General features: G+C 40.5%; 1 protein-coding gene across 1 annotated transcript in view; it reads right to left on the bottom strand.

The window, feature by feature from the left end:
- Nucleotides 1-14,163: 14,163 nt before the first annotated feature.
- The window catches only part of LOC136875653 (centrosomal protein of 104 kDa), a 321,673-nt gene continuing 321,198 nt past the window's right edge, over nt 14,164-14,638 (bottom strand). The window contains exon 18 of the mRNA XM_067149196.2: nt 14,164-14,495. Within this exon, the coding sequence (XP_067005297.2) occupies nt 14,425-14,495 (71 nt within the window). The 3' untranslated portion in view covers nt 14,164-14,424. The remainder of the gene's footprint in view (nt 14,496-14,638) is intronic.

Consider the following 14,638-nt stretch of genomic DNA (forward strand, 5'->3'; position numbering starts at 1 on the left):
TTGGTTGAGTCTGATACATCTGGTATGTTCTTTGATGCGAGTACACACCGTTCTCGAAGTCTGCCCAATATAAACCTTTCCACAAGTACAGGGAACTCTGTAGATACCAGGTTGTTGTAATTTAGGCAAACTATCCTTAGTTGGTCGCAGGAGTTGCCTAATCTTAACTGATGTTCCAAAAACAGTTCGTACATGGTACCTAACGTAAGATTTTAGCAATACGATCCGTCGTGTTATGTATGTAAGGTAGGTAAGCAGTTCCTTTTACATCTTTTTTCTTAACCGACGTCCGATTATGTGCCGATTTCAGAGCCCTTGAGATCAAAGCTCTGCTGTAACCGTTGCTCTTAAAGGTGGTTCTCAAGGTGGTTCTTGCCCGTATAAAGCAATATCGCCCAAGAATTATCACCCTTCCATTTGTTTCACCTTGGAAATGGAATCTGACGGCAAGATACCTTTTTTGGATGTTCTCGTCACCAAGAAAGAGGATGGATCTCTAGGACACAGCGTGTATCGTAAGCCCACACACACCAATAGATACCTCCACGCAGATTCTCACCATCACCCTGCCCAGAAACATGGTATCCTTACAACTCTGACTACCAGGGCCAGGAGGATTTGTGAAGCGTCAGATCTACAAGAGGAAATTAACACCTTGAGAACCACCTTTAAGAGCAACGGTTACAGCAGAGCTTTGATCTCAAGGGCTCTGAAATCGGCACATAATCGGACGTCGGTTAAGAAAAAAGATGTAAAAGGAACTGCTTACCTACCTTACATACATAACACGACGGATCGTATTGCTAAAATCTTACGTAGGTACCATGTACGAACTGTTTTTGGAACATCAGTTAAGATTAGGCAACTCCTGCGACCAACTAAGGATAGTTTGCCTAAATTACAACAACCTGGTATCTACAGAGTTCCCTGTACTTGTGGAAAGGTTTATATTGGGCAGACTTCGAGAACGGTGTGTACTCGCATCAAAGAACATACCAGATGTATCAGACTCAACCAACCTGATAAATCAGCTGTTGCTGACCATGCCCTAACACCTGGTCATGATGTCTTGTTCCAAGAAGTGGATGTTCTTGCCCGTATAAAGCAATATCGCCCAAGAATTATCAGGGAGGCGGTTGAAATACGTAAACATCCAGATAATTTCAACCGCGATACAGGTTACAACCTCAGTGAATCATGGCTACCTATAATCAGAACCATTAGAGAGTAATGCTTTGCTGCCACTATTCATTGTCTCTAGCATTGGGCTAAAATGGCGTCCCCTTTACATCTTTGGGCACCATTTGTAGCTTCCTTGTTGCTTTCTCCTAGCAACCATCAATACGTCGTTTCTCTTCTCTTTTGTCTCCTGATGAAGAAAGGCAAGGTTCCTTTTGAAACGTTGAGTGTGTTTATAATTATTTACACGGCATAAGCCCAAAAATAGAACTCATGAAAAGTATTCATTACTTCCTGTCGAGAAGACTGAACAGTCGAATGAAAGTATTCATATAACGCAAGTAGTCAGTCCATGAAAAACATTCGAATGTTTCCAGTCGAAAATCTCCATATCAATAGTGTAGAGCCGTACTTTTACGCATTCGACTCATTTTAACGTAATTTACCATTTAGACACCCATTAAAATCCGATTTACGCACTCGTTCGTACACGGGGCTAATAGATAGATGCCCTTAATACGAACCAACATCATACGAATGGCCTTTCTTGGTGCTAAATGGACAGTGAAACGTAGAGAGACGACAATGAGGCTCTATTCCCGAACAATGCTAACAATAATAATATGCACAACGCGTTGCTGTGGTACACAATCAAGACATACTGTATATGAGAACAGCCAAACACAATACTACCGTATTTTCTAGATTATTATTATAGCCTAGTTATTCAAATTATTATTATTATTATTATTATTATTATTATTATTATTATTATTATTATTATTATTATTATTATTATGCCGTATGTATGAATAGTGCTTAACGTGATTAACATAAACAAATATGCAACGAAATAAGGAGCATATAAACGACAAGAGAAAATCGCCATATATAGTAGGTACGGTACGTACATATGAAGTTAATTATATATTACATATCCGAAGTGATCATAAACCGATAGTTCCATTCGCTTCCATGTTGCTGTGACTTGAGTGCGACTGAATTCAGTCGACTTGTTTTGTGCTGACTGGACAGCGAAACGTGGAGAGATCCGTGGCGGGAATGCGACTGAATTCAGTCGACTTGTTTTGTGCTGACTGGACAGTGAAACGTGGAGAGATCCGTCACGGGAATGCGACTGAATTCAGTCGACTTCAAAATCAAATCAAAATCAAAATCTCTTTATTTGCAAATGAGGTGCCTACCTCGGTGGCAAATGGTACACTAAAATACATTATCGTCAAGCACTAAATATTAAATTAACAAGAGAACAAAATTTTCCTATAATACAATATTATACAATTTACGCTAACAATTTTTTCTATTAAACACACAGCTCATCCTTAGTAAATTTATATTGTTTACAAAATTCTACTAATAATATCTCCTGTACTACTTACAAATATAGTCAACTGATATACTTTATGTGGAATTACTTCAAATGATACTGTACAACTGGTATAAGATTAAAATTTACATTGCATTTATTTACTTTTTTCTGTTTTCCTTTACCCATTTTGGAACCTAAGTAGCATAACGACCTGCTGCGTCTTAACCAGAGCCCCTTTTGCCACCACTTTTCAGAGTTCCTGAAGGGCCTTCACAGCTACCGTAGCGGTCCCAGGGAAGTCCCCTACTTTGGCTGTCCAAACTCCTTAGACTAGGGGATGGAATTAATTTATTCACACACATTTTTTTATTTACATTAACCTGCACTGGTCGAATGCCCTCTAACATTTCATTTATTTTCTCTGTTGCTGTTTATTCTCTTCTTGAATATCTGTACAGATTTTTGAAAAGGATCAAACACTACCCCTGGTAAACTGTTCCACTCCTTTACACCCTTCCCAATGAATGAAAATTTACCCCAATCGCTTCTACTAAAATTTCTTCTAATTTTTCATTTGTGGTCAGTCCTGCCGATATAATTATTTTCCAACTGAAGCCTCTCACGGATATCTCCCCATGCTGCTTCTCCTGTATAGGCTCTATATAACCCTATAAGTCTAGTCTTCTCCCTTCTCTTACTTAAAGTTTCCCACCCTAGTTCCTTTAACATTTCTGATACACTACTCTTCCTCCTGAAATCCCCTGTTACAAACCTTGCTGCTTTCCTCTGCACACTGTCTATTTCTTTTATTAGGTATTCTTGGTGAGGATCCCAAACACTGTTTGCATATTCCAATAATGGACGAACCATACTTAGGTAACTTTTCTCTCTTAATTCTTTGTTGCATCCTTTAAGTAGCCTCATTATGACATGTAATGATCTGTATGCTTTCCCAACAATGTCATCAACATGACCCTTCCAGTGCAAATTACTTTCAAATTTTACACCTAAGTATTTGCACTTGCCATCTTTTGGGATAACTACCCCATCCAAAGTATATTCAAATTCAGTTTTAAAACTCCTGTTTGTAAATGTTGTAACAGTTGATTTGCCTCCATTAACCTTCATATTATTCTCTTCAACCCATTGTTGGATACTCTCAAGGTCCCTTTGTAATTCTGAACAATCCTCAATGGTATTTATTTCCCTATAAACAATTATGCCATCTGCATACAACCTTATTTTTGATGTTATATTATTCCCTAAATCATTTACGTAGTATATTAAGAAAAGTAACGGACCGATTATACTACCCTGTGCAATTCCCTTCCAAACTTTCTCTTCCTGAGATACATTATTTCCTACTTTGACTTTCTGAACCCTTGAATTTAGAAATGTTTTCACCCAACGTGTAACCCTTACGTCCAGTCCTATTCCCTCCAATTTCTTTAATAATATTCCATGTTCCACTCTATCAAAGGCTTTGGAAAGATCTATGGCTATGCAATCTAACTGGCCTCCTGAATCCAATTGATCTGTTATGTTCTGCTGAAATCCCACCAGTTGTGCCTCACAAGAAAATTTCTTTCTATACTGAGAGTCAACTCAAGACCTTAGCGGTCCCTTTGATGTTAGTCAGACTTCTGGTCGGTGAAAAGGCTTCCGCAGCGCCAAATAGTTCCCTAGGTTTGTTACTTGTTCCTGAAGTCAGGAGCTTCCTTCAGTTTGGTTAGATATTCTGGTGAACTGACTTGATGAATTAAAATTTTTGCCCTGTATAAATATGAAAAATATATCACAGGTTGTATGTTATTCGGGTTCGTTACCAACTCTTATATTTCATACGTAGATGGCTATGAATAGTTATTGTTCTCAGTGGTGTATGTAGCAAAATAATAATAATTTAATATGATATTGATATCTTATTGCACTGTGTACTTAGTTTGTTCGAGTTCATTCCACTGTTGATAAGTTCGCATAATATGTGGGACGTTGAAGATGGATCCAAGAAAACTGTTGCCAGTACTGGCTGCAACAGCGTGTTCAGTATTCACAATGGCTGCCAGCTGTGAGCAAGATGTGTGTGATGCTGAGACGCTTGAGTCCCCTGTGAAATACTTTAAAGCTAACAAAAGTGGAGAAAAATAAAGTAGAAAATATAAACTAAATTGTTTTAAACGTTTACAGTAGCCTACGAGATTAGAATCCACTGTGGACTGTGGAAGACGTGAAAAAGACCGCGCAGCTGACCGGCGTTTCTGTGTACAGTGTTTACAGTGAAAGATCGATGTGTCAGCTCAGCACTCGCCGTAAATAAAACAGGAAGGGCCTTAACACGGTATGGGCATAGGATCCTTGGCGTATTCGATAATAATAATAATAATAATAATAATAATAATAATAATAATAATAATCTAAACACTTTTCTAATATCTTAGGATTATCGACTACACAAAGAGCGCATTTAGGTATTCGTTTAGATTCCGGATCTCATAGGAAGCTTTTGAATCATATTCCTGAAAATAATTCGTTGGTGAACAACTTGTATGGCCAAACCGAATTGGCTAAGAGCGACAGTGATGAGAAAATCACTGTCAAGAATTTTGAGAATAATAATAATATATTTGTTATCGGAAATATTTAAAACCTGAACGGTCGTGCTACTTTTGCCTAAGTTATGCACATCCATTAACGAATTATCCGACAAATCCAGGCGTGTAAAGGAGAAGTTATACAACGCAGGCCAGTTTTTTAATTGGTTCGATGATAAATCTAATATTTTTAGGCTTTCCAATTGGCGGAAAGTATTTTCGTCGATATGAGTAAATGCGTTTCCGGAAAGATATAATTCTTCTAGCATTGGAAACCCGAATAAATCATCTTCATTTATTGCAGTTAATCTACACTTATCTAGGTTGAGTATTCGTAGTTTCGAAAGCGGAGGTAAGTTTCCTGAAATATATTCAATATTATTATTATTATTATTATTATTATTATTATTATTATTATTATTATTATTATTATTATTATTATTATTATTATTATGTGTACTTTACTTTATATTCGTAACCGCCCTCTACCTGCAGAAATGGTGTCATGAGAGGATCATGAGTTCGTCTTTACCTTCCGAATGACGAAACTACAATATTTACAACATTCCTGGAAGCATTGTATTTTGCAATCCCACTCACGGGTGAGTTTTTCAGCATTTTTAACTTGAGAAACTGCCAGTGACAGTCGTTGCACGAGAGCGGAATCGTATACGTATGTTGTAAGTCTCCATGTGCCTCACACAAATCGCATTATAAAATAAAAATAAATCTTGCTTCTCTTGCCTCGGAATTCGTCAGTAATCTGTTGGTTTTTTTTTTTTTTTTTTTGCTAGGGGCTTTACGTCGCACCGACACAGATGGGTCTTATGGCGACGATGGGATAGGAAAGGCCTAGGAGTTGGAAGGAAGCGGCCGTGGCCTTAATTAAGGTACAGCCCCAGCATTTGCCTGTTGTGAAAATGGGAAACCACGGAAAACCATCTTCAGGGCTGCCGATAGTGGGATTCGAACCTACTATCTCCCGGATGCAAGCTCACAGCCGCGCGCCTCTACGCGCACGGCCAACTCGCCCGATCAGTAATCTGTAGGTTTTTTTTTTTTTTTTGCTAGTTGTTTTTTTTACGTCGCACCGACACAGATGGGTCTTACGGCGACGATGGGACAGGAAAGGCCTAGGAGTGGGAAGGAAGCGGCCGTGGCCTTAATTAAGGTACAGCCCCAGCATTTGCCTGGTGTGAAAATGGGAAACCACGGAAAACCATTTTCAGGGCTGCCGACAGTGGGGTTCGAACCTACTATCTCCCGAATACTGGATACTGGCCGCACTTAAGCGACTGCAGCTATCGAGCTCGGTCTGTAGGTTTTACATGGTCAATAAAGGAATAAATAGGTATGGTACGTAATCAAAGTACAGCTACGTGAAAGGAAGTGATTTCGTTTGATGCTTCACTATTTCAGAATGAAGTACTGTACTTGTCAGATGGACGCACGGCGTTAATGATAAGCTGGTTGTGGCGGTGATGGAGAACGTGACGAGAAGGGAAGGGGGAACAGGGGACGTGATCACGTGCGGAAGGATACTTTTCCTAAGCTCTTCACTTGAATTTCAGTATAAATCCATACTGGCTCCTCATGAACCAATTTTTATCATCACATATCCCTCTGATGTACACTGACTGACAGTGACAATGCAACACCAAGGAGTGGTTCGAAAGTGATGAAAGTTGGGGAAAAAACAGAGACGGCACGGACGAATAATTGATGTTTATTTCAAACCGATATGCAGGTTACACAATGCGCACGGCATCGACTCAGTAGGATGTAGGACCACCGCGAGCGGCGATGCACGCAGAAACACGTCGAGGTACAGAGTCAATAAGAGTGCGGATGGTGTCCTGAGGAATGGTTCTCCATTCTCTGTCAACCATTTGCCACAGTTGGTCGTCCGTACGAGGCTGGGGCAGAGTTTGCAAACGGCGTCCAATGAGATCCCACACGTGTTCAATTGGTGAGAGATCCGGAGAGTACGCTGGCCACGGAAGCATCTGTACACCTCGTAGAGCCTGTTGGGAGATGCGAGCAGTGTGTGGGCGGGCATTATCCTGCTGAAACAGAGCATTGGGCAGCCCCTGAAGGTACGGGTACGGGAGTGCCACCGGCCGCAGCACATGCTGCACGTAGCGGTGGGCATTTAACGTGCCTTGAATACGCACTAGAGGTGACGTGGAATCATACGCAATAGCGCCCCAAACCATGATGCCGCGTTGTCTAGCGGTAGGGCGCTCCACAGTTACTGCCGGATTTGACCTTTCTCCACGCCGACGCCACACTCGTCTGCGGTGACTATCACTGACAGAACAGAAGCGTGACTCATCGGAGAACACGACGTTCCGCCATTCCCTCATCCAAGTCGCTCTAGCCCGGCACCATGCCAGGCGTGCACGTCTATGCTGTGGAGTCAATGGTAGTCTTCTGAGCGGACGCCGGGAGTGCAGGCCTCCTTCAACCAATCGACGGGAAATTGTTCTGGTCGATATTGGAACAGCCAGGGTGTCTTGCACATGCTGAAGAATGGCGGTTGACGTGGCGTGCGGGGCTGCCACCGCTTGGCGGCGGATGCGCCGATCTTCGCGTGCTGACGTCACTCGGGTTGCGCCTGGACCCCTCGCACGTGCCACATGTCCCTGCGCCAACCATCTTCGCCACAGGCGCTGCACCGTGGACACATCCCTATGGGTATCGGCTGCGATTTGACGAAGCGACCAACCTGCCCTTCTCAGCCCGATCACCATACCCCTCGTAAAGTCGTCTGTCTGCTGGAAATGCCTCCGTTGACGGCGGCCTGGTATTCTTAGCTATACACGTGTCCTGTGGCACACGACAACACGTTCTACAATGACTGTCGGCTGAGAAATCACGGTACGAAGTGGGCCATTCGCCAACGCCGTGTCCCATTTATCGTTCGCTATGTGCGCAGCACAGCGGCGCATTTCACATCATGAGCATACCTCAGTGACGTCAGTCTACCTTGCAATTGGCATAAAGTTCTGACCACTCCTTCTTGGTGTTGCATTTGCTCTGTCAGTCAGTGTACTTTGATATTAAACTCTCCAGTATTGGTCTGTAGTTTTCTGGTTTCCTTTTATCACCCTTTCCTTTATAAACTGGTATTATTATAGATTCCTTCCATTCCTTTGGTATTACACTATTATTTATGACATAGTCAAAGAGAAATTTTAAATAAGGCACTATGTACCACCCCATTGTCTTTAACACCTCCCCAGTAATTTGATCACTTCCTGCTGCTTTTCCTTGCTGAAGCAGTTGGATTTCTCTGAAAATATCTTCATTTGTGAATGAAAAGCTTCTTGTTTCCCTCAGTGTCTCTCCTTCTGTATCTTCTGTTTCGGTTTCCAACTCCTGACAATCATCTACTGAATATCTGAATTCCTTACTAAAGAGGTTTGCTTCCTCAGTATCTGTTAAATAGTGTTCACCTGCTTCTCCCACCATTGTAGGAATTTGGATTCCTTTTCCTTTTTGATTCCTGATATATGAATACAGCTTTTTCCATTTCCCTTTGTGGTCATTACGCTCTTGAAGAATGCCATTCATATAATTCTCTTTTGCTTCCTTTTTCACTCTATTCAGTTCCCTCATTAGCTGTTTTCTAGTTTCTCTACTCTCCCTACCTTCTTTGATTTTCCTGTTTACTATTCTACATTTTCTTTTTAATTTTCTTATTTCCTTTGTATAATAAACAGGGTCTGAGGTCATTTTACCCTTCTTAACAGGTACAAATCTCTTCTCTCCTTCCCAAATGATTCCTTTGAATTTAGCCCAAAGTGTATCCACATTACTCCCTTCACTTATCCAACAACTGAATTGTGATTTAAGGTAAGTCCCAAATTCATCAACTTTAGTTTTTCTGTACAATTTCTTGTCTTGTGTGACCCTCTTATTAAGCCTTTTTGGTATCAGTCCTACATCCATTATTACAGCCTTATGGTCACCTATTCCTTCAATTACCTCAGTTTTATCAACAATTTCCCATGGTTTAATCAAGAATACATCTAGTAAGTTATTGAGACGAGTTGGTTCGTGTACTACTTGTGTAAATCCTCCCTCCCAGATTAACTTATTTGCCAGTTTCTGTTCATGGGCTTCACTTGTAGCTCCATTCCATTCAACTTCAGGCAAGTTTAGATCTCCCCCAATTATTACCACATCATTATTATTGTTTTTATGAGTATAATCTATTATTTTCTCAAATATTTCCACGTCCCTTTCCTCTCTTTCTGGCCTGTATGTTCCTATAATTCCCACCTCCATTATATTATCACAAATTAATTTTATCCCTAATATTTCATCCCTTTCATCGGTAAACCATTCATGTGAACAATAAGTTTCCTTCACCAGAATAAACACCCCCCTCCCTTTTTATCTCCTCGGTCTCTACGATAGACTGTGTACCCTTCTGGAAATACTTCTCTGTTACCCACCCCTTCTCTCAACCACGATTCCACTCCTATCACCACATCAGTCTCATAAGATTCCATCAATGTACCGAATTTTAATTGTTTGTTTACTAAACTCTGACAGTTTACCAAGAGCAATCTCAGACCCCCTTCCTCCCTAAAACTTGACTGTTGCAATTGGTTAACTTGAAATTCGTTACTTTCCTGAGTTTCATTTTCTAGTTGGCTGAGCCAGCTTGAAGTACGGCTGGCTCTTTCTACTAGTTTTCCTGGTCAGTATTATAACTCAAGGGAGTTACCTCTTTTACAGTACATATCTTAAGATTAATAACATTTAGAACAATATTTGCTATCTTTTGTTTACTTGAATTGTTTAGATGAAGGCCATGCTTTGTGTAACAGTGTCTCTCGAAACTGCTGCTATCAATTACCTGTGTATTACGAAAATGTTTACAAATTTTAACCATATCTGTATTAACTTCACTTCAATGTTCACACACGAGTCTCTAATCAAATCATGCCTGTGGGGCACGTTCACTACAAAGATGTTAGTGTGAGTCAGCTTACCTAGTGTACATTTAAGTTCAGAAATGACATTCTTAGCGTCGTTGTGAGCTACGTCGTTCATCCCGCCGATGATCACTACTGCATCACGACTTCCGAGATTTCTTGCCGCCTGCTCCGTGTTTTCCAATACCTTCGTCATTGGGGCCCCAGGATAGATGACAGCCAATGCTGCAATATCTTTATTGTTCATTTTCTCCGCAATTCCCCTCGCCTGGCTATCACCAAATATGAGAATGTTCGACACTTTCGCCGGTGCACTGTGTGAGATTTTAGGCCTAACTTTGCCGCTTCTCGTAACGGGTCTTGCGCTATACGTCTGACTGCTTCCCGTGCGGATACCTTGCGTATCGCTTACTTCCCTCAGGGCTGAAAATCTATTTTTAGTGTCAATTACAAAGTTGTCCTTATTTAACTGTACTCTTTTCCTCCTAGAATCTGAAGCAACTTGACACCACGCGCTAGAATTCACGGAGCCACCCGTGTTCTGAGTGTTTACTGGTACTGGTACTTTCGATTCCAGTAAACGTACCTTCTCCTTTAAAATCTCATTTTCCGCTTTTAATGCTTGTAAATCCTGTTGCAATAAAGAGAGAATTACAAGTACATTATCATTACCTCCATCCTCCAAGGAATGAGACGCCAGCGATTCGTTGACCGTTGTAGACCTAGGTTTGTTACCGCTATTCAAATTGCTCTCGCCACAGCTAACACAGGTCCAAGTATCTTCATTTTTAGCAAAACCAGCACTACATATACACTCAAAATGGTACCAAATTAAACACTTTTCACACTGGATACCATTCTTCACTCGCTTCTTGTTTACACCACACTTATTCCCGATTATTTCGCAAAAGAACGGGGAGCTATCTTCACTTACATCTTTCGCTGACGCCATCTTCACATTAGTCGTCTTGTTTTGTGCTGACTGGACAGTGAAACGTGGAAAGATGCGTGGCGGGAATGCGACTGAATTCAGTCGACTTGTTTTTTAAAGCAGTCGACTATTACGATTGTTTAAACTATCGACTAGTTCGATAGTCGATAGTGCCCATCTCTATGCCCAAATAATGGGTGAAACATGTACCTGATAAGTCTACATAAATTCATGTAGATTCAAACCACATTAAACGTGGAAAGTATTGAATAGGTGGTTTAATTAAATTATCCTTGAGATATTATGACTAACGTCATCTGCAGTACGGAACAATAATGAGAGTTGTTACTTGTAATTGTAAATTAATTACATTATTCGAACATGCCTCAATGCTACTTACTTTGTATTACCCAAACATATTTACAATTCCACAGAAAAAGAAAATATGCTTTAATTATACCCGCAAATGTAACACTAGTGATTATAACAATACGGCAGTGGCAATACGTAATTCTTGCAAGTCACGAAATAAACCATGACTGTATAGTGCCAACATGACAGATTAACAGTAACTGTAAGACACTGTATTGGCAAGTAGGGTCCCTAAACTGTATGGTTAGTGACACTGAATCGAACCCAACAGTTAGAAATTTATTTTAAATCACTACCTTTGGTATTAACAGGGGGGGAAAGAATAAGGTTGTACCCTTAGTGTATATGCTCATGTACCAGGGAGTAAATCTGTGGTCAATTACTTGAAGTATTTGGTCAAAAGAATATGTTTCAGAATCATCATCATAAGTTGTGTGACTCATTGCTGAGCGTCGTGACCCCACTTGACTTCACACAATATTCTGGATTAAGCGGCGCCAACTTTGACGATGTTCAGCTTCTCTTAAAGCCTGCTGAAGAGTCAGACTGGTGGTACGCAGAACTTGATCAACCCACCTACTCGATGTCCTTCCTCGTGGTCTTCTGCCAAAAACTTTGCCTTCCATGATACATTTCTCCAGATTTTCACTATTACGTCTTACAATATGTCCGAAGAAGTGGACGATTCTCTTTATGACGCGAGAGGAGAGACGTTCGAGATATTCATTTCTTGAATAATAGATGCATTAGTTCTTTTTTCCGTCCAAGGTACATGGAGCATCCTTCTCCAACACCACATCTGAAAAGCGTCGATACGGTACTTATCTCTTGCCTTTGAGGGTCCAGGTCTCGGAACCATAAAGGAAGACAGAGTACTCCAGAGAATCAACTAGTCTAATCTTTGTACTGTTTTCACAATATTATATCAATGTTCCTTTATTTGTTACAAAACAAAATATCTCGGTAACATTTCCATTAATTTATGTTGAACTGCCTCAGCTCTCAGAGGATGTATTTTAATGGAAATTGTTTGCAAGTAACACAAGGAACAAGGTGAACCATTCTTGAGTCACATTATTACAGTAGATAAGACAGTCAACAAATACATGTAGTTTCATATCCTGATATGGTGTTGATGATGAGGTGTGATGAAATTGTATGGCAGGTTTGTATGGCTGGATTTCCTTCCTGATGCCATCCTCAGTTGAGGAGCTAATGAAGATGAAATGAACGATGGTGAATGAAATCAGATATAGCAGTTGAGGCTTTCACGGCCGGTGCTACAAATCATGTCTGTGTTTCTGGGCTTGTAGGCCATAGTGCAGGAACACGTGATAGTCCCGACGTTTCACCGAAGACTGCGTTCAGCATTGTCAAGGGTCTTTATCCTTATGGTTACTCTGTAATGAATGACATCCTTTGTAAATTGTAGACACCAAAAGGTGGATTGTATTGAACAGGTGGGGAAGAAATAACTTCTGATTATAATTGCTGTGGATTGTCAAGGGTTCCGACTGACTTCGATAGCAGCGAAGCTCTCAGTGGAATGAAGTGGTGTTGTAATCCACCTCATTATGGTATGCTGCTTGCCTATTGGTCTGCCATGCTCGTGAGGAGGTCGCTGATTGGCTGTTCTTCGGCCAATGGTTGAAGTATTAATGAGCCCAATGTACATCAACCTGCCTTGGTGGAGACAGGCAACTGATCACTCATTGCTTTTTCTGTTCTGCCTCGGCCATCATGTCCTTCAGGATTTAAGGCTTTGAGGACTGAAAACCAGGCTTTGTTTACCCATTCAGATTCCTTCTTATGGTTGAAGCTGTTGGTGTGCTTCAGGATTTCAATAACCGGGTTACAGAGGGAATCCATTGAAATCCTGAAGCACACTAACAGCTTCAATCGTAAGGAGGAATCTGAACGGGTAAACAAAGCCTGGTTTCCAGTCTTCAAAGCCTTAAATCCTGAAGGCAGAACAGAATAACCAACTGGTAATCAGTTGCCTGTCTCTGCCAAGACAATCAGCGACCGCTCCTCCTCCCCCTAGCATGGCGGACCACTTTATAATGAGGTGGAATTAAAACACCACTTCATTCCACTGTGAGCTTCGCTGCTATCGAAGTCATTCAGAACCCTTGACAATGCCAAATGCAGTCTTCAGTGAAACTTCAGGACCATTACATGCTCCTGGACTACAGCCTACAAGCCTGGAAAACACAGACATGAATGAAATTGATCAACAAATACAGTACATCTACTGCAAACACTTAAACTATATTGTTTGATCCTGAACAAAGAGCTTAATAGTGATGAGCTGCTTTATGACAGTACATAACTGTACTCTTTTGCCACACATCAGGAACTTATCAAGTTATTTGGCTGGGAACACATCGATCCTTATCAAGTTATTTGGCTGGGAACACATCGATCCTCTCTACTTACAAGGGATTTTCGTAGGTTCCAGCATCCTAGATGTCATATTTCTGTGACCTAAGAAGTCATGAACGTACAGTTTTCAGGTGGCAACATTGTATGCAGTGGGAGCACAAACCTTGTGTCCTAATAAGCCAAATATAAGAGCAGATTAATATTTTCAGAATCCAAAGGACATAAATTTGAAAACATTTCCTTAATAACCAACTGGAACTTACATTCTGAATACTTCTTGTATAAGACTTACCAAATATTAGGGATGGAGTTCAAAGGTTCAGAATAGGCTGCAGTTGATAGCGGCATTTCATTTTGATGTAATATTCAATTTTTTATACATTGTATTCCATGCAACATTGTGTATCATGACAATTACTTCACAGATTATAAATTATGAAAAAGTTCTAGAAAAGTAACATCCGAAAGGAAGACAAAAAGTGGTTTCTTATGGCAGGATATTAAATGGAAAATTTTCCATTTCTTAGCTCTAGTTTATTCCTGGATAGGGAGTGGTAGAAAATTCAGCAACAGTTTAGGAATACCATTTATTTTGAAAGGAGCTCAGTATTTATATCAGGTCTATTTTGTTTTAATGTACAAGTTTCGTACTAAACCCTGCCCTAAGGGACGCAATCATTCAGTAATTTATTGTGGTTTATGTGTGGGGGTTTTAGGGGCCTGAGTAGTTTGGTCTTTGTCGGACGGTGATTTGGAACCTGTAAAAGAAATAAATCAAGTTAGTTGAACCCTGATCAAAGAATGAGATATGAAACTCATGCAGGAACACTTAAAGCACTAATGAAGTACTAAGCACATAGAATATAATAAATTGACAAAAACTTGCAAGAAAACACTGATG

This window comes from Anabrus simplex, chromosome 6 (genome assembly GCF_040414725.1).
Source record: "Anabrus simplex isolate iqAnaSimp1 chromosome 6, ASM4041472v1, whole genome shotgun sequence".
NCBI classification, from domain to species: domain Eukaryota; kingdom Metazoa; phylum Arthropoda; class Insecta; order Orthoptera; family Tettigoniidae; genus Anabrus; species Anabrus simplex.